The sequence below is a fragment of the Lolium perenne genome, chromosome 2 (genome assembly GCF_019359855.2).
Source record: "Lolium perenne isolate Kyuss_39 chromosome 2, Kyuss_2.0, whole genome shotgun sequence".
Lineage (NCBI taxonomy): Eukaryota > Viridiplantae > Streptophyta > Magnoliopsida > Poales > Poaceae > Lolium > Lolium perenne.
Window position 1 is genome coordinate 113,152,606 of NC_067245.2, and position 21,979 is coordinate 113,174,584.

At 43.6% G+C, this 21,979-nt stretch overlaps 1 protein-coding gene across 1 annotated transcript; it reads left to right on the plus strand.

Annotated features, from left to right (window-relative positions):
* The first annotated feature begins 20,271 nt into the window (after positions 1-20,271).
* LOC127333617 (CDGSH iron-sulfur domain-containing protein NEET) lies at positions 20,272-21,872 on the plus strand. The gene is made up of 2 exons (XM_051360010.2): positions 20,272-20,612; positions 21,621-21,872. Exons 1-2 carry the CDS (start codon positions 20,386-20,388, stop codon positions 21,718-21,720), a joined length of 327 nt encoding a protein of 108 aa, XP_051215970.1. The 5' UTR covers positions 20,272-20,385; the 3' UTR covers positions 21,721-21,872.
* Positions 21,873-21,979: the final 107 nt, after the last annotated feature.

Genomic DNA, 21,979 nt, shown 5'->3' on the forward strand with positions numbered 1-21,979 from the left:
TATAGCATTTGTAGTAGAGATTGTGCTAACATCCATATGAGGCTCACAAGATGTTACCTTAGTGATACTTGCCTCATGAGCTAACTTTAGCCCATCATAGGAAATTAGAAGATCATCATGAGAGCTTGAGAGCTTTTTATGACTTTCTTCCAATTCCCTATAATTGCTAGTTAGCAACTCAAGTTGAGCCCTCAACTCAACATTCTCCTTTAAGATAGATGCTTCACAAGAAGTAGAGTTAGTAGCACAAGCATCATCAATAGATTTTTCATTTTCAAGCTCATAGGATTCAATTTTTTGTGTAAGCATAAAATTAGTATGCTTCTCATCTTTTAGCTCATGCTTGAGGAGAGTGAATATCATTTCCCCATTTTCAACATGGGACTCCAACTCCACTATGGTTTCCCTATATTTATTCAAGGTATCCATAGAGTGTTCGAGATTAGCACGAGCTTCTTTATTACCATGAAGAGAAGCATATATCGTTGCCATATTATGCACCAAGGTATTATATTCTTCATCATTATCATCATCATCACTCTCATCATTAGAGGAAGTGTTAGGAGTCAAAGTAGGAGATACCTTTGATCCATTTGCCATAAGGCACATGTGCATACCGGAGGATGAAGATGAAGATATTCTTGAATCCTCATTTGAAAACATGTCTTGATCCATAGAGTGTTCGGTTTCCTCTACCTTGTTAGTCAACAAACAACTAGAGGAAATATAAGCATTTTGATTATGGGAGCAAGACAAGGTAAGCATATCATCATGAGATCTATGTAAGCAATTTACACATGATATGCAAGGACTATCAACACAAGCATGTAGATTATTTTCAATGCTAGATGTGTTTAAGTCCAAAGAGGAAGCATTACAATGGGATAGAGATGAAGAATCATCACTATTGAGCACAATATCAACATTGCAATTTTCCTCACCACTCACCATATCATTACCTCGTGTCTTGCTACACGTTGGTGAAGTGGAAGAAGATGATAACTCATCACGACCAGAGGTGGAAGCAACTTGGAGCTCTTCATGATGTGAAGGGGAAGAGAGCTCCTCGGAGTCACCACCGACCTATTGAGAAGTGGATCCACCAAACATTTCCTTAAGCTTGATCCACATCTCATGAGACGATTTTCGCTTTATATATATCAAGAACCTACGAAAATCGGGTCTCAAGGAGAATAAAAGCTCATTAGATACTTGAGCTTCAAGATGTAAGTTTTTCTCATCCTCTAAAGATAGATTTTGAGAATCCATCGGAGGAGAAAAACCGACATCTAGAAATTGCTCTATATGTGGACACAAGGTCCGAAGATTACAAAGCAAGCAATCTCGCCACAAAAGATAATGTGTGCCATTAAAGACAATTGTGTCATTGTGCACTATACTAGCCGACATCTTTACTCTCAAGGCGGTGAAGCCTTACAAGGAGAGACCTTGCTCTGATACCAATTGAAAGATCGAGATGTCGCCTAGAGGGGGGGTGAATAGGCAATTAAAAACTCTTACAGATTTGTCTTGTAATAATGCGGAATTAAACTATCGTTTAGTTTACAAGCACAAACCCTAAATATGCTAAGCTCAACTAAGTGTAACAATAGCAACTAGAGCTAAGCAAGATAGGCACAAGATATATGTAGCACAAGTGATAGCAAGATATATGTACTTCAAGCACGATGGCTATCACAAGGAAAGAGAGCTCGGGTATAGAAATAACCGAGGCACGCGGAGACGAGGATGTATTCCCGTGTTCCCTTCCTTTGCAAGAAGGTACGTCACGTTTGGAGGAGTGGAGGTCCCACGAAGGATTCCCCGCGCCACGAAGGCTCACCCTATTCTCCGAACCACACCCACGAAGGATAATGGTCCTTTCCTTATGGTTAGGTTTTCCTCCGCTCCGGAGATGGCAAGCTCCACAACCACTTCACAAGCTCCACGAAGGAGAAGCCCGGGCCCCTTCACAATCTTCCACGAAGAGATCACCGGGACACCAACCAAGCCAACTAGGAGGTCACCCTCCAAGAGTAATAAGCTCACGGTCTCTCACTCGAACAAATCGTGGTGGAGAGCTCAACACTATGCAATGATGCAAGGAAAGACCACCGGAGGTGTTCAAGTCCTTCACACTCAAATCCCACCAAAGCAACGAATGCTAGGATGAGATTGGAGAGGAAGAACAAGGGGGAAAGTCAACCAAAGACTCCAAGATCTAGATCCCAAGAGATTCCCTCACTTAGAGAAGAAATGGTTTGGTGGAAGTGTAGATCTAGATCTCCTCTCTAGATCTTTAGAGAAGAAATGGTTTGGTGGAAGTGAAGAAATGGCGCAGGCCGCGGGTGGGCCTCGGGGCGGTGACGGCCCAGCCGGGCGAGGAGGGCGGCCCGTAGCGCGTGGGCGAGCGGAGGGGAGCAGGCGCCGAGGCCCCGGTCGGGCCGGGGCCTGTGCCGGGCAGGCCGGTCAAGGACCGGGCCAGTTGCCGGACTTGGGCCGAAAGGCCACTGGAGGCCGGTCCGGTTGGCGACCGATTGCGGACCGGGCGGGCCGGTGTTTGGGCCGGCAGGCCGGGCGCCAAACCGGCAACCTCCCCCTTTTTCCTTTTTTTCTTTTCTTTTTTTCTTCTTTTACCTTTTCTTTAATAACAAATGCACCCGAACTCCGATTCGAATGAAACCAATTTTGTTTGGAAGATAACAACAAATGCTATCCTATAGAAAGTGCAAACTCAAGAATCTGTAGAAGGGAATTTTATCATGAATATAAAAGGTAGAACCTTATATCATGAATAACCGGTAAAATCACCCAACCTCGAAAACGCAAGAGAAGATACATGCGAACTCCGTTTTCGATGAACTTGGGCTTGTTGTAAAGCTAGCAACAAGCTCAAGAACCTCACATAGAGAAACACCAAGAAGCAATAAGGATATGCAAAGTATGCAAAGGATTGAGCTCCCTAAGACGATGTGATCAAGTTACCCAACCGAAAGCCCCTCTTAATAGTGCGGCTATCTATCCTATAATCCGGTCTCCCAACCGATGTGATCAAGTTACCCAACCGAAAGCCCCTCTTAATAGTGCGGCTATCTATCCTATAATCCGGTCTCCCAACATCCACCTTGAGACCGGTAAAAGGAAAACCTAGCAAGGCCATACCTTTGCCTTGCGCATCCTGCTCGATCTTGATGATAACTCTTCAAGCTTCACTCAAGCCGGAATGCCTCACTTGATCAATGTTGCTTAGTGAAGACTCACAAATGCTCCCCCATACACTATGATGGGAAAGCTCCATTGATGCACATCTTCACATGTCCATTATCACCAAATGGACGGCAAGCTTCAAGCATGTGATTCACTCAAGATGCTCATCTTGAACTTGCCCAACTCAACCTTGTATCGATGGACTTGATGCCAATACACAAGGTATACCTTTATCTTCATGGCATCCATACTTGAATCCAACACATGGAGTACAAGTAGTACCTATGGAATATTCCTTCATATAAACTTCAATGAAAACATTAGTCCATAGGGGTTGTCATTAATTACCAAAACCACACATAGGGGCAATGTACCCTTACAACTTCATAATCTACAAGAGATCACAATCATAGCATATACCAAGTACTTCATGATGCACACACTGTCACAATTACATCATGGAGGAGGAATAGACTACTTTAATAACATCACTAGAGTAGCATATAGATGATATTCAACTAGATCACAAAGAGAGAGAGAAATGAACCACATAGCTACAGCGGAGCCATCAGCCCCGATGGAGAACTACTCCCTCCTCATGGGAGACAGCAGCGTTGATGAAGATGGCGGTGGTGTCGATGGAGATGCCTTCCGGGGGCACTTCCCCGTCCCGGCGGCGTGCCGGAACAGAGACTTCTGTCCCCCGGATCTTGGCTTCGCGATGGCGGCGGCTCTGGAAGGTTTCTCGTACCGTGGCTTATTTGTATCGAAGATTTAGGTCAGGAGGCTTCTTATAGGCGGAGAATCGGAGTCGGAAGGGTTATGGGGGCGCCACACAACAGGGGGGGCCCCCCTGGGCTGCGCCGCCCTACTGTCTGGTGGCCCTGTGGCTCTCCTCTGGTACCTCTCGGGTGTTCTGGAAGCTTCGTGGAATTATAAGATGCTGGGCGTTGATTTCGTCCAATTCCGAGAATATTTCCTTACTAGGATTTCTGAAACCAAAAATAGCAGAAAACAGGAACTGGCACTTCGGCATCTCGTCAATAGGTTAGTTCCGGAAAACGCATAAAATCATCATAAAGTGTGAACAAAACATGTAGGTATTGTCATAAAACAAGCATGGAACATCAGAAATTATAGATACGTTGGAGACGTATCAGGTACCAAATACCATATCTTGGGGTATCAACCAAATACCGAAAGATTCTTTTGAGAGCCATCATGTGGCTCTCCTTAGGATAAGCTTGATACCTTGCACACACACCAACACTCAACACTATGTCTGGTCTAGATGCACAAAGGTAAAGCAAGGATCCAATCATGGAGCGATATACCTTTTGATCCACCTCTTTACCATTGGGATCAAGTGCAAGATGACATTTAGTAACCATAGGAGTGGCTACACCCTTCAACTCGGTCATCTTGAACCTCTTGAGCATGTCTTGGATATATTTTGCTTGGTTGATGAAGGTTCCTTCCCTCAATTGCTTGATCTCAAAACCAAGGAAGAACTTCATCTCTCCCATCATAGACATCTCAAACCTATCGGTCATAAGCTTTGAGAATTCATCATTGAAAGCTTTGTTAGTAGAGCCAAAGATAATATCATCAACATATAATTGGCAAACGAAAAGCTCCCCATTGACCCTCTTAGTAAAAAGAGTGGGATCGATTAGCCCAACATCAAATCCACGGTCTATCAACAATTCCTTAAGGTGCTCGTACCAAGCTCTAGGAGCTTTTTTGAGACCACAAAGAGCTTTATCAAGCTTATAAACATGGTTAGGAAAGTTGAGATCCTCAAACCCCGGGGTTGCTTAACATAAACCTCTTCATGCAAAGGACCATTAAGAAATGCACTTTTCACATCCATTTGTTGTTACTTAAAGTTATGATGTGATGCATAAGCAAGAAGGATACGGATGGACTCAAGACGAGCCACGGGAGCATAAGTCTCTCCAAAGTCAATTCCTTCAACTTGAGAGAAACCTTGAGCCACCAATCTTGCCTTGTTTCTCACAACATTTCCAAACTCATCTTGCTTGTTCTTGAAAATCCACTTAGTGCCTACAACATTGCAACACCCCTTTGTCTTCTCTACTAAGGTCCATACTTTGTTGCGCTTGAAGTTGTTGAGTTCCTCGTGCATAGCTTCCAACCAATCCGAATCTTCAAGAGCTTCAAATACTTTCTTGGGTTCCACTAAGAAGATATAAGCATGATGATTGCTAAAGTTAGCCAATTGCCTTCTTGTGGTAACACTTGCCCTTAAATCACCAAGGACCTTGTCATGTGTGTGTTCACGAATTTCAAGGTTCCCTTCTCTTCTTGCTAGACGATGGGCCTCGATCTCCTCCTTGGTTCTTCTTGGCCTTGGAGGTATCACTTGATCAACTTGATCATTTGGGTCCCCGTCTTGACCTTCAACTTGAGCAACTTCAATTTCTTGAGAGTGCTCAACATCATGTGCTTGATCTTGGACATCATTTGGTGAGGAGAAAATATCAAATGGATACTCGTCGTAGCCATCATGAATTCTTGGTTGATCTTGTCCTTGATCTTGCACACTAGAGGGAGGGTCTTGTTCTTGTTCTTGGGTTGGTGCATCATTTGCTTCACTTGATGGGGTTTGTTGATGTTGAGAAGATGAGGGCTCCACCGTGGTAGAGCATAGTCCTTCCCGAGACGCCACACCGTGTCCCTCAATGGGGCGGAAAAATCCCACACCCATTCTTACTATGGAATCTTGAGGTATTTCATCACCTGCACACACATCAACTTGCCCCACTTGGGAGCCATCATTTTCTTCAAACTTCACACTGCAAGATTCGATGATAATCCCGGAGGATACATCAAAGATTCTATAAGTGTGAGATTCGGCACCGTAACCAACAAATATAACCTCCAAAGCTTTAGGAGCAAATTTAGATAAATGAACTCCTTTGATTTTGTAGAAACACTTACACCCGAACACCTTGAAGTATGAGATAGTAGGCTTGTTCCCGGTGAGTATTTCATATGGAGTCTTGTTCAAGCCCTTGCGGAGATAAAGCCGGTTAGAGGAGTGGCAAGCGGTGGAGATGGCTTCGGCCCAAAAGTTATAGCGGGATTTATACTCCGCCATCATAGATCTTGCCATATCCATAAGAGTCCGGTTCTTCCTCTCCGCAACACCATTTTGTTGAGGGGTGTAAGCAGCGTAATATTGATGTCGAATCCCCTCATCACTAAGAAAATCATTGAGTGTATAGTTCTTGAACTCGGAGCCGTTGTCACTTCTTATTGCCATAATGAGGAGGTTGTGTTGGCGTTGCACCTCGGTAGCAAAGTCGAATATTTGTTGAGTCTCATCTTTTGTCTTGAGAAAGTAAACCCATGTGTATCTTGAGTAGTCATCAACAATCACCAAGCAATGTTTTTTCGCACCAAGACTTGCATGAGTAACGGGACCAAAGAGATCCACATGAAGGAGCTCCAAGATCCTCTTGGAAGAGATGATAGTCTTGCTTGGATGCGGAGAGTCATGCATTTTGCCTTCAACACAAGCCCTACAAACACGATCTTTGGCAAAAGACACATTTTCCATTAGTCCCACAATATGGTTCCCCTTGTGAAGACTTTGCAAAGTTCTCATGTTGACATGGGCTAGGCGGCGATGCCACAACCAACCCACATCCGCCTTTCCGAATAGGCACATCGCACTTGTCGTGGTGGTCCCTGAAAAGTCCACCACATACAAGTTGTGTTCGCGATACCCAACGAAAGCAACTTTTAGAGTCTTGCTCCACAAGAGGACCACAATATCTTTATCAATAAAGACGGCGAAACCCATCTTGCCAAGGGCGGAGACGGAAAGTAAATTGTGACCAAGGGTTTTGACAAGCATGACATCCACAAGAGTAAAGTTGTGTGCAACCACAACCTTGCCAAAACCCAATACCTCGGATGTAGAATTATCGCCAAAGGAGACGGTGATATTATTTATGTTGGGCCTCAACTCCTTGACGAGGTTCTTGCCGCCGGTCATATGACTTTTACATCCACTATCAAGTACCCATTTTGAACCTCCGGCGGCATAGTCCTACATGAGATCAATTCTTGGATTTAGGTACCCATTTCTCAATGGGTCCTCTTTTGTTAGCAACAAGGGTCTTTGGGACCCAAATAGACCAAGCAACATAACCATCATATGGGCCAACATATTTAGCATAAACATCACCATAATAATCTTTAAATAGAACATAGTGAGGGTTATCAATTCCCGCACCATCATCATTAATGGTTTTGCCCTTTGGGGTTTCACCATTAGTGGTGCCTTTCTTTTTCTCATGTGCGGGCTTGGCCTTTTTCTTGTTTGCCTTTTTAGCCTTGTCATTATAACCAAGTCCCTCCTTCCCATTGTTTGACCTTTGCTTACTCAAAAGATCATCCAAGGATAGTTTACTTTGGGGAGAGGAGGCCTTAGCAAGTTCATCCTTCAACCTAGCATTTTCCTCAATAATATTTGCATGATCACATGAAGAAGTAGAGGTACTAGGTCTGTCATATGAAGCAAGCCTAATTTGAAGTTGCTCATAAGACTTGGAGAGGAGAGAGAGTGTTCACTCTTCAAGGCTTTGTGGGCCTTGTCTAGTTCATCTAGATTCTTCACAAGTTTCTCATGATCAACACCAAATTTGGCATTTTTCTTTATAAGCACTTTAGTCTTAGCTCTAGCAAGATCTCTAGCTTTAGTGAGCTTGTTAAGTTTATCTTGAGGTTCCTCAAGATTTTCTAGCCTCTCTTCAAGAGACGCTATGGTTTCTTGACATTCCTCAAGAGCATTTTTAAGAGCATGTATTTCAAGAGAGTCTTCTCTCTCTATTTAGCATTTTTTCTCAAGAGTACCATTTAGTTGAGCTATACGAACCATGAGATTTGAAACATGCTTTTTAGTGTTACCTTGTAGGTTAAGAATGAAATCATCAAACTCTATCATTTCTTGTTTCACTTTTAGACTAGTAAGATCAACCCCTAGATCATTTGAAATGTTAGGCGTAGAGGGGTGATATGTCTCCGACGTATCGATAATTTCTTATGTTCCATGCCACATTATTGATGATATCTACATGTTTTATGCACACTTTATGTCATATTCGTGCATTTTCTGGAACTAACCTATTAACAAGATGCCGAAGTGCCGATTCTTGTTTTTCTGCTGTTTTTGGTTTCAGAAATCCTAGTAAGGAAATATTCTCGGAATTGGACGAAATCAACACCCAGGGTCCTATTTTGCCACGAAGCTTCCAGAAGACCGAAGAGGAGACGAAGTGGGGCCACGAGGTGGCCAGACTATAGGGCGGTGCGGCCCAGGTCTTGGCCGCGCCGACCTGTAGTGTGGGCCCCTCGTGACGCCCCTTGACCTGCCCTTCCGCCTACAAATAGCCTTCGTCGCGAAACCCCCAGTACCGAGAGCCACGATACGGAAAACCTTCCAGAGACGCCGCCGCCGCCAATCCCATCTCGGGATTCAGAGATCGCCTCCGGCACCCTGCCGGAGAGGGGACTCATCTCCCGGAGGACTCTACGCCGCCATGGTCGCCTCCGGAGTGATGTGTGAGTAGTCTACCCCTGGACTATGGGTCCATAGCAGTAGCTAGATGGTTGTCTTCTCCCCATTGTGCTTAATTGTCGGGTCTTCTGAGCTGCCGAACATGATCAAGATCATCTATCTGTAATTCTATATGTTGTGTTTGTTGGGATCCGATGAATAGAGAATACTTGTTATGTTGATTATCAAAGTTATGTCTATGTGTTGTTTATGATCTTGCATGCTCTCCGTTACTAGTAGATGCTCTGGCCAAGTAGATGCTTGTAACTCCAAGAGGGAGTATTTATGCTCGATAGTGGGTTCATGTCTCCGTGAATGCAGGGAGTGACAGAAACCTCTAAGATTATGGATGTGCTGTTGCCACTAGGGATAAAACATTGGTGCTATGTTCGAGGATGTAGTTACTGATTACATTACGCGCAATACTTAATGCAATTGTCTGTTGTTAGCAACTTAATACTGGAGGGGGTTCGGATGATAACCTGAAGGTGGACTTTTTAGGCATAGATGCATGCTGGATAGCGGTCTATGTACTTTGTCGTAATGCCCAATTAAATCTCACTATACTCATCATAATATGTATGTGCATGGTCATGCCCTCTCTATTTTTCAATTGCCCAACTGTAATTTGTTCACCCAACATGCTGTTTATCTTATGGGAGAGACACCTCTAGTGAACTGTGGACCCCGGTCCAATTCTCTATACTGAAATACAATCTACTGCAATACTGTTCTACTATTTTCTGCAAACAATCATCTTCCACACTATACATCTAATCCTTTGTTACAGCAAGCCGGTGAGATTGACAACCTCGCTGTTTCGTTGGGGCAAAGTACTTGGTTTGTGTTGTGCAGGTTCAACGTTGGCGCCGGAATCCCTGGTGTTGCGCCGCACCACATCTTGCCGCCATCAACCTTCAACGTGCTTCTTGGCTCCTACTGGTTCGATAAACCTTGGTTTCTTACTGAGGGAAAACTTGCCGCTGTACGCATCACACCTTCCTCTTGGGGTTCCCAACGGACGCGTGCTGTACGCGTATCAAGCAGCTTTTTCTGGCGCCGTTGCCGGGGAGATCAAGACACGCTGCAAGGGGAGTCTCCACATCCCAATCTTTTTACTTTGTTTTTGTCTTACTTAGTTTTATTTACTACTTTGTTTGCTGCACTAAATCAAAATACAAAAAAATTAGTTGCTAGTTTTACTTTATTTACAGTCTTGCACTCTATATCAAAAACACAAAAAAAAATTAGTTACTTGCATTTACTTTATCTAGTTTGTATTATTTACTATTGCTAAAATGGGTACTCCTGAAAATACTAAGTTGTGTGACTTCACAACCACAAATAATAATGATTTCTTATGCACACCTATTGCTCCACCTGCTACTACAGCAGAATTCTTTGAAATTAAACCTGCTTTACTGAATCTTGTTATGCGAGAGCAATTTTCTGGTGTTAGTTCTGATGATGCTGCTGCCCATCTCAATAATTTTGTTGAATTGTGTGAAATGCAAAAATATAAAGATGTAGATGGTGACATTATAAAATTAAAATTGTTCCCTTTCTCATTAAGAGGAAGAGCTAAAGATTGGTTGCTATCTCTGCCTAAGAATAGTATTGATTCATGGACTAAATGCAAGGATGCTTTTATTGGTAGATATTATCCTCCTGCTAAAATTATATCCTTGAGGAGTAGCATAATGAATTTTAAACAATTGGATACTGAGCATGTTGCGCAAGCATGGGAAAGAATGAAATCTTTGGTTAAAGATTGCCCAACCCATGGACTGACTACTTGGATGATCATCCAAACCTTTTATGCAGGACTGAATTTTTCTTCGCGGAACCTATTGGATTCAGCTGCTGGAGGTACCTTTATGTCCATCACTCTTGGTGAAGCAACAAAGCTTCTTGATAATATGATGATCAATTACTCTGAATGGCACACGGAAAGAGCTCCACAAGGTAAGAAGGTAAATTCTGTCGAAGAAACCTCTTCCTTGAGTGATAAGATTGATGCTATTATGTCTATGCTTGTGAATGATAGGACAAATATTGATCCTAATAATGTTCCATTAGCTTCATTGGTTGCTCAAGAAGAACATGTTGATGTCAACTTCATTAAAAATAATAATTTCAACAACAATGCTTACCGGAACAATTCTAGTAACAACTATAGGCCATATCCTTATAATAATGGCAACGGCTATGGTAATTCTTATGGAAATTCTTACAACAATAATAGGAACACACCCCCTGGACTTGAAGCCATGCTTAAAGAATTTATTAGTACACAAACTGCTTTTAACAAATCTGTTGAAGAAAAGCTTGGGAAAATTGATATACTTGCTTCTAAAGTCGATAGTCTTGCTGCTGATGTTGATCTTTTGAAATCGAAAGTTATGCCTAATGAAAATCACCATAATAAAATTGTTACTACAGCAAATGCCATCCAAGTTAGAATTAATGAGAATATAAGATTGATGGCCGAATTGCGTGCTAGGTGGGAAAGAGAAGAAAATGAAAAAGAAGATAATATAGCTAAAGTTTGGACTATAACCACCACTAGTAATGCTAATGCTACACAAGTTTCTGCACCTCCTACTAATAATAATAAAAGAATTGGTGTTAGCAATGTTTCCACTTCTAATGCAAAGCGCGAGAAACTGCCTGAAATTGCTAAAACTGCTGAAATTGCCTGTGATAAAACTGCTGAAATTTTTTCCAACATTGGGGATGATGATCCCATTGCTTTAGATTATAATGGTTTGAATTTTGATGATTGCCACATCTCTGAAGTTATAAAGTTCTTGCAAAAACTTGCTAAAAGTCCTAATGCTAGTGCTATAAATTTGGCTTTCATGCAACATATTACAAATGCTCTCATAAAAGCTAGAGAAGAGAAACTAGAGCGCGAAGCTTCTATTCCTAGAAAGCTAGAGGATGGTTGGGAGCCCATCATTAAAATGAAGGTTAAAGATTTTGATTGTAATGCTTTATGTGATCTTGGTGCAAGTATTTCTGTTATGCCTAAGAAAATCTATAATATGCTTGACTTGCCACCGCTGAAAAATTGTTATTTGGATGTTAATCTTGCTGATCATTCTACAAAGAAACCTTTGGGGAAAGTTGATAATGTTCGCATTACCGTTAACAATAACCTTGTCCCCGTTGATTTTTTTGTCTTGGATATTGAATGCAATGCATCTTGTCCCATCATATTGGGAAGACCTTTTCTTCGAACTGTTGGTGCTATCATTGATATGAAGGAAGGTAATATAAAATATCAATTTCCTCTCAAGAAAGGTATGGAACACTTCCCTAGAAAGAGAATGAAGTTACCTTTTGATTCTATTATTAGAACAAATTATGATGTTGACACTTCGTCTCTTGATAATACTTGATACACACTTTCTGCGCCTAGCTGAAAGGCGTTAAAGAAAAGCGCTTATGGGAGACAACCCATGTTTTTACTACAGTACTTTGTTTTTATTTTATGTCTTGGAAGTTGTTTACTACTGTAGCAACCTCTCCTTATCTTAGTTTAGTGTTTTATTGTGCCAAGTAAAGTCGTTGATAGTAAAGTTCATACTAGATTTGGATTACTGCGCAGAAACAGATTTCTTTGCTGTCACGAATCTGGGAAAAATTCTCTGTAGGTAACTCAGAAAATTATGCCAATTTACGTGAGTGATCCTCAGATATGTATGAAACTTTCATTCAATTTGAGCATTTTCATTTGAGCAAGTATGGTGCCTCGATAAAATTCGTCAATACGAACTGTTCTGTTTTGACAGATTCTGCCTTTTATTTCGCATTGCCAGTTTTGTTATGTTCGATGGATATTTCGATTCCGTTGACTTTCAGTAGCTTTGTGCAATGTCCAGAAGTGTTAAGAATGATTATGTCACCTCTGAACATGTATATTTTGATTGTGCACTAACCCTCTAATGAGTTGTTCTAAGTTTGGTGTGGAGGAAGTTTTCAAGGATCAAGAGAGGGAGATGATACAACATGATCAAGGAGAGTGAAAGCTCTAAGCTTGGGGATGCCCCGGTGGTTCACCCCTGCATATATCAAGAAGACTCAAGCGTCTAAGCTTGGGGATGCCCAAGGCATCCCCTTCTTCATCGACAACATTATTAGGTTCCTCCCCGGAAACTATATTTTTATTCCATCACATCTTATGTGCTTTTCTTGGAGCGTCGGTTTGTTTTTGTTTTTGTTTTGTTTGAATAAAATGGATCCTAGCATTCATTTTGTGGGAGAGAGACACGCTCTGCTGTAGCATATGGACAAGTATGTCCTTAGGCTCTACTCATAGTATTCATGGCGAAGTTTCTTCTTCGTTAAATTGTTATATGGTTGGAATTGGAAAATGATACCTGTAGTAGTTGCTATAATGTCTTGGATAATGTGATACTTGGCAATTGTTGTGCTCATGATTAAGCTCTTGCATCATATACTTTGCACCTATTAATGAAGAAATACATAGAGCATGCTAAAATTTGGTTTGCATATTTGGTCTCTCTAAGGTCTAGATAATTTCTAGTATTGAGTTTGAACAACAAGGAAGACGGTGTAGAGTCTTATAATGTTTTCAATATGTCTTTTATGTGAGTTTTGCTGCACCGCTTCATCCTTGTGTTTGTTTCAAATAGCCTTGCTAGCCTAAACCTTGTATCGAGAGGGAATACTTCTCATGCATCCAAAATACTTGAGCCAACCACTATGCCACTTGTGTCCACCATACCTACCTACTACATGGTATTTCTCCGCCATTCCAAAGTAAATTGCTTGAGTGCTACCTTTAAATTTCCATTCTTCACCTTTACAATATATAGCTCATGGGACAAATAGCTTAAAAACTATTGTGGTATTGAATATGTACTTATGCACTTTATCTCTTATTAAGTTGCTTGTTGTGCGATAACCATGTTCACTGGGGACGCCATCAACTACTCTTTGTTGAATATCATGTGAGTTGCTATGCATGTTCGTCTTGTCTGAAGTAAGGGCGATCTACCACCTTATGGCTAGAGCATGCATATTGTTAGAGAAGAACATTGGGCCGCTAACTAAAGCCATGATCCATGGTGGAAGTTTCAGTTTTGGACATATATCCTCAATCTCAAATGAGAAAATTAATTGTTGCTACATGCTTATGCATAAAAGAGGAGTCCATTATCTGTTGTCTATGTTGTCCCGGTATGGATGTCTAAGTTGAGAATAATCAATAGCGAGAAATCCGATGCGAGCTTTCTCCTTAGACCTTTGTACAGGCGGCATAGAGGTACCCCTTTGTGACACTTGGTTAAAACATGTGCATTGCGATGATCCCGGTAGTCCAAGCTAATTAGGACAAGGTGCGGGCACTATTAGTATACTATGCATGAGGCTTGCAACTTGTAAGATATAATTTACATGATACATATGCTTTATTACTACCGTTGACAAAATTGTTTCTATGTTTTCAAAATCAAAGCTCTAGCACAAATATAGCAATCGATGCTTTCCTCTTTGAAGGACCATTCTTTTAATTTTATGTTGAGTCAGTTCACCTATTTCTCTCTACCTCAAGAAGCAAACACTTGTGTGAACTGTGCATTGATTCCTACATACTTGCATATTGCACTTATTATATTACTCTATGTTGATAATATCCATGAGATATACATGTTATAAGTTGAAAGCAACCGCTGAAACTTAATCTTCCTATGTGTTGCTTCAATGATTTTACTATGAATTATTGCTTTATGAGTTAACTCTTATGCAAGACTTATTGATGCTTGTCTTGAAGTACTATTCATGAAAATTCTTTGCTATATGATTCACTTGTTTACTCATGTCATATACATTGTTTTGATCGCTGCATTCACTACATATGCTTACAAATAGTATGATCAAGGTTATGATGGCATGTCACTCCAGAAATTATCTTTGTTTATCGTTTACCTGCTCGGGACGAGCAGGAACTAAGCTTGGGGATGCTGATACGTCTCCGACGTATCGATAATTTCTTATGTTCCATGCCACATTATTGATGATATCTACATGTTTTATGCACACTTTATGTCATATTCGTGCATTTTCTGGAACTAACCTATTAACAAGATGCCGAAGTGCCGATTCTGTTTTCTGCTGTTTTTGGTTTCAGAAATCCTAGTAAGGAAATATTCTCGGAATTGGACGAAATCAACGCCCAGGGTCCTATTTTGCCACGAAGCTTCCAGAAGACCGAAGAGGAGACGAAGTAGGGCCACGAGGTGGCCAGACTATAGGGCGGCGCGGCCCAGGTCTTGGCCGCGCCGACCTGTAGTGTGCGCCCCTCGTGATGCCCCTTGACCTGCCCTTCCGCCTACAAATAGCCTTCGTCGCGAAACCCCCAGTACCGAGAGCCACGATACGGAAAACCTTCCAGAGACGCCGCCGCGCCAATCCCATCTCGGGGGATTCAGGAGATCGCCTCCGGCACCCTGCCGGAGAGGGGAATCATCTCCCGGAGGACTCTACGCCGCCATGGTCGCCTCCGGAGTGATGTGTGAGTAGTCTACCCCTGGACTATGGGTCCATAGCAGTAGCTAGATGGTTGTCTTCTCCCCATTGTGCTTAATTGTCGGGTCTTGTGAGCTGCCGAACATGATCAAGATCATCTATCTGTAATTCTATATGTTGTGTTTGTTGGGATCCGATGAATAGAGAATAGTTGTTATGTTGATTATCAAAGTTATGTCTATGTGTTGTTTATGATCTTGCATGCTCTCCGTTACTAGTAGATGCTCTGGCCAAGTAGATGCTTGTAACTCCAAGAGGGAGTATTTATGCTCGATAGTGGGTTCATGTCTCCGTGAATCTGGGGGAGTGACAGAAACCTCTAAGATTATGGATGTGCTGTTGCCACTAGGGATAAAACATTGGTGCTATGTTCGAGGATGTAGTTACTGATTACATTACGCGCAATACTTAATGCAATTGTCTGTTGTTAGCAACTTAATACTGGAGGGGGTTCGGATGATAACCTGAAGGTGGACTTTTTAGGCATAGATGCATGTTGGATAGCGGTCTATGTACTTTGTCGTAATGCCCAATTAAATCTCACTATACTCATCATAATATGTATGTGCATGGTCATGCCCTCTCTATTTGTCAATTGCCCAACTGTAATTTGTTCACCCAACATGCTGTTTATCTTATGGGAGAGACACCTCTAGTGAACTGTGGACCCCGGTCCAATTCTCTATACTGAAATACAATCTACTGCAATACTGTTCTACTGTTTTCTGCAAACAATCATCTTCCACACTATACATCTAATCCTTTGTTACAGCAAGCCGGTGAGATTGACAACCTCGCTGTTTCATTGGGGCAAAGTACTTGGTTTGTGTTGTGCAGGTTCCACGTTGGCGCCGGAATCCCTGGTGTTGCGCCGCACCACATCTCGCCGCCATCAACCTTCAACGTGCTTCTTGGCTCCTACTGGTTCGATAAACCTTGGTTTCATACTGAGGGAAAACTTGCCGCTGTACGCATCACACCTTCCTCTTGGGGTTCCCAACGGACGCGTGCTGTACGCGTATCAAGGGGTTAGGAGATGATACCTCGGAAGATTTAGCCATGAGGCAACTTTCTTCCTCCACATGAATGACCTCATTGGGAGATTCACTTGTTGATGAAGAGTTAGTGGTGAGGGAGGCAAGGGCAACCAATCCATTTGAGGTTGCATCTTCTTCATCATCAACATCATCATCTCGGGAGGTATACTCTTCTTGAGTTGATAGCACAATTGATGTGTCCAAGGTGGACCTTGCCATGAAGCAATGTGCATTCTTGATTTGAGGATTCTCATTGGGTGAATCAAAGAGAGAGGACGAGGGAATGTTGGTAGTTACAATGGCGGCCACTTCCTTTGAGCTTTCTTCTCCATCATCACTCGAACTTTCAACTTCATCGGAAGAATATTCTTCTTTAGTCACTAGCACAATCCTTGAGGGCCTTTTGCCCTTCTTGCTCTTGTTGTAGAATTTCTTGTTGGGGGCCTTTGAATACTTGCCCTGTGAGTCTTTGCTCTTGTCCTTGGGGATGAGCCTTCCACCATGAGTCTCCCTATTCTCATAGGGGAATTCGGCAATGAAATGACGCTTGTCATCACAATTGTAGCAAGATCTTGTTCTTGGGCCCGAGCTTGTGAAACCCCTTGAGTTGTTTCTCTTGATGTTGTCTTCCTTGGCCTTGGATGGGTCAACCCAAAAGGTGTTTGCATGGAATTCCATGTGGTCATGGTAGTGGTGTTCCAAGTCTTCCGGATAGGACATACTCCAAGATGCCCTATAAGATTCTTGAGGAATCACTTCTTCCACGGAGTTGACCACCAAGGCAAGGTTGGACCCTTTTGACATCCCAATATCTTGATTGCGAGAATCATGAGAGTTTTGCTCAAGCACCTTGAGAGCTTGCATCTCGTGCACGGCTTGTTGAGAAGTGAGAGAGGGATAACATTCTCTACCGACAAGAGTCTTGACATCAATGGGTTCAAACGGCATCATGCAATCGATGTACTTATCCATGATCCAAGAGTCATTGATGTGGGTGGCACCAACATTCCGGAAAGCATCGGCAACGGTGAGAAGTCTTCCATACATGACTTCATGATCTTCATCCGGTATCCTCATGAATCCTTCGGCTTTATTCCGAAGAGCATTATACTTGTTCCTTCTCATGCTCTCACTTCCAATGCAACTAGCGGCCAAACCATCCCAAGCTTCCTTGGCGGTGGTGAAATTCCGAACACGAGACAAATCCTTTGTCCCCACACTAGTTTGAATCATGTGCAAGGCGGTGTTGTTGAGTTGACTATCAACCGCTTCTCTTCTAGCCAACTCGTCGGGGTCGTAAGGCTTGAATCCTTCCATGATGATTCTCCAAAGTTCATTGGAGGCACTGCGAACATGAGAGCTAAACTCAAATTGCCAAGTATCAAAATCATTAACGGAAAACTTAGGTGGGTCGCCCCGAATGTTTATATGAGGATGGGGAACCGGTATATCGGGAGATAGAAAAGGTGGAGGCACTCGATTGTAACTCTCACCTCCACTAGTTCCCCTAGGAGATGCAATGGGAGATGTGATAGTGTTTAAGTTATCACCATTCACGGGTTTGGTAGAGGAGGGTAATACCGAAGCATCTCCCTCTTCTAACGCATCCGTGACATTTACCTCTTTGGTGGGAGCCATGGGAGGGGCCGGAGTCAAAAGCTCGGAAATCATTTTTCTCATGCTTTCCATTTGAGCTTTCATGGAGGACCTCAACGAATTGAAATCATCCATGGTGACCATCTTAGCGTCCCCTTCCATAGGTTCTTCGTCCGGCATACTCTTAGGCGGTTAAGCCCGAAATAAGAGCCGGGGCTCTGATACCAATTGAAAGGATCGTATGCCGCACCTAGAGGGGGGGTGAATAGGTGCTAACCAATTTTTAGTTCTTTTTCAATTTAGGTTTGACACAAAGGTAAATTCTCTAGATATGCAACTAAGTGAATTTACCTATATGACAAGACTAACAACTAAGCACGATATAGCTACACAATATATAGGAGATAGAATAGGATAGAGGTAACCGAGAGTGGAGCACGCGATGACACGGAGATGATTCCCGTAGTTCCCTTCCTTTGCAAGAAGGTACGTCTACGTTTGGAGGAGTGTGGTTGCTACGAAAGCCAAACCAACAGCCACGAAGGCTTCACTCAGATCTCCTGTGAGCAACGCCACGAAGGTCTAGCCCACTTCCACTAAGGGATTTCCTCGAGGCGGAAACTGGGCCTTTACAAGGTTCTTGGGGCACACATCCACAACCAAATTGGAGGCTCCCAAATCTGTAACAACACAACAATCAACAACAATACATCAACACAAATCAACTAGGGATCCAAAGAGGAACACTAGCAAGGGGGCCCTCAACAAAATGAGGGGGAAATGCAAATTGCTTCGGTGAAGATGTAGATCGGGGTCTTCTCCTTCGATTCTCCAAAGCACAAGGGATTTGGGTGATTGAGGGAGGAGATCCGATGAATTTGGTGTTCTTGGTGGCTCAACAATGGTGTTTTGCTTTTTGGGAAAGAAGTGAGCAGCAAAACCACTTGGAGAAGAAGGGTATTTATATCCTGGAGAAAAACAGCCGTTGGAGGGCTGAGCGGTAGTACCGGCCAGGTTGGGCCGGTACTACCGGCCGCGGTCGACCGGCGCGGGTGAATAAGGGGCGGCCACGTGGCCAGGAGCGTGCGGGCCAGGAGGGGAGACCGGAGCCTCCAGCCGGGGTACCGGTCGAGGTACCGCCGGGGCTCCAATCCCCCTGGAACCTTACTGCCGCACACGGCAGCTCCCCGCTACCGCAGGCGGTACCTAGCCCGGAGGCTCCGGCCGCTGCGTGGCCGGTGGTACCGCCCGCACCACCGCCGGCGACCACCCATCCTTCCCTTTTTACTCTTCTCTTCTTTCTTCTTCTTATCTTCCAATCTTTTCTTTTCTTTCTTTTCTCTTCCATTCTTTCTTTCAACAAACAACCACACACACGAATAACACTTTGATGTCTTTTACGCTCTTCAACTTTTGGGCATTCCGAGCATGCAACAACCTACAAATCTTATAACACGAAATGCTCATATAAAATCATTGTCATCAATACCAAAACAACTTATAAAGGAGATATGTTCTTTCAATCCCACGCCGGAGCAGCAGGCGGAGCGCGGCCGATGGAACGCGTCGGTGGGGTGGATACTGTGGGATGTGGCAATGGTTTGGTCGGGGAAATGGCCACCGGCAGCGTCCCTTTAAGAGGCTCGGACGCCATCTCGCCTTCAATGGCCTGCCACTGCAACGCCGCCTCGCTGCGCACGCTCGCGGAAGCCGAGGTGCGCCATTAACGCGGCCCTGCAAAGGCTACCGTGGAAGACGATGCAGTTGTGTCCGTGCCAGGCGGGCCCGTGCGAGGACCGAGCGGACACTGTGCGCGTCCGGTCAGCGTCCGCAGAGACGCAAACCTGACGCATATTTGAGCCAGGTTTGCGTCTCCGCGGACGGCCCAGTCACTATGGGTCGCCCCGCTGGAGGTGGTGGCAAATGTATTTCCGGTCACGGCGGACACAAACGGTTGCTCAGCGTCCATTTGCGTCGCGCCGCTGGAGATGCCCTAAACCAACTATGAAGACAAATCAAATGATACACATTGAATTGGTTATGGTTCAAAATTCAATGTGAGAATGACCAAAACAGATCTATCTTTATTTTTTGTGAGAATGACCAAAAACAGAGGAAATGGAAAGGGCAAGAAATCAACGATGAGGAAACAACAGATTGTGCGAGAGACACGCGCGTGAGAAGAGACAAAGACGTAGGGACAGTTTTGGTGGGGCAAACGGGGCCTCCTCCATCCATCTGGCTGTAGGCGCTTGTGCTTGCCACACACCCCAAATCCACCCCCACGCCGCCACGCCTACTCAAGCCAGCGACCGAGCCATCCATCCCCCAACTCCCACCAAACCAATCCGACCAACCCAAGAACCGCCGCAGGCCGCAGCGCACCTCCCATCAAGAACCATGGCGACCCCGTTCTGCGCCGCCGCGTTCCGCCTAACTTTTCCGCCTTCCGCGCCGGTGCCAGGCTTTGGCAGCGGACGGGCCCGGCGCGGCGTGGTGGCGGTGCGCGCGGAGGCGGAGACCGCTGGAGGCAGCGGGATAAACCCGGCCATCAGGAAGGAGGAGGCCAAGGTGGTTGACACCGTCCTGGCCGGGGAGCTCTCCAAGCCGCTCACACCGTACTGCCGGTACAGCTTCCCTTCGTGTTCTGTACTTCTGATTGCTTTCACCGTAGAAATAATAAAACTTCCGATTGCTTCATGTTGGGGTGCAAGAAGTCACATGTTTTGTGTCAGGAGTTTCTTGTATCTGACTTTTCTACTCGTTAGAATAACTTGATCAGTACAGCTCCGTACGGGACTAAATGACTTAATTTTATTTAGATACGGCATCTACACACTGAAATACTTCTAAGATATCTGACAAAACTGAGTTACTTATTTCCAAAGAGAGGAAGTATGTAGTAGTACAACTCTGCAAGTATATAACATGATAATGTTCCTACCTCATCAACCAACCTATTCTTGTGAAGTTGTCATGATCCAAGAGGGTAAGCCCTTCGAGGTATTTTGAAGAGGATAAAAGAAGTGCAGTTGTTAATGCAATCAGAGTACAAAGAGATTCCTATCCTAGTTATAGCAAGAGTGAGCTATGAGTACTTTCACACTCTTAATGAACTGTTCAGGCTGCAGCCTTTCATCTCTAATTTTTGTTTTAGTTGACTTGAGCGTGCAACATAAATAACTTCAATAGATGAAGCTCGGTTGACCTTTTTGTGCAGGGGAAGTTTGTGTTGCTCTAGTGAGTGCTTCAGTAATTGATAATTTTTACCCTTAGAATAGCCAAAGGAAGGAAAACCAAGTAAAGCAAAGTCTTGAATCATCATGGCTGTGTACATGCTTTATGCACTGTTATGTAAATCTTCTGATGATATTTTCGCGATCACTACATCGAAAACTGTTGCAACTTGTATGACTATTTCTACTGAAACATACTAGATTTGCAAGTGAAACCTACCTTGCACAAACTATTAATTTGTGTCAATTGACCCAAACTATGGGGACCTTGGCTAGCCACTTAATGGTCTTTATGCTGCCTGCATTTCAGAGATCATCTTTCTGTGGAATAATACTTGATTTGCATGACATTTTCAAGTACCAACTATCACTGACTTTAATTTACATCTTTGTCACAAGGTGCTGGAGATCGGGAACATTTCCACTGTGCGATGGAAGCCATGTGAAGCACAACAAAGCCACTGGTGACAATGTGGGCCCCTTGCTTGTTAAGAAGTAGAGCGTGTTATGTTTCTTTGGTTCATGTTGAGTGGAATATCTATTTGTATATCGTAGTTCATATAATGTTTTGTCAAATGTAATAATGTTCCGTGTTGGAGCAAACCTTGTTGATCGTTATAGACCAAAACGAAGATATAACTTGCGCAAAAACATCTTCACGTAACATATGGAATGTGTTGTGCCATCCTTGTCTTGCGTGACATCTTGCGACCGCCCTGGGTTTCTAATGGCAGCAAAGGCGGCATCGGAGCTCCAGG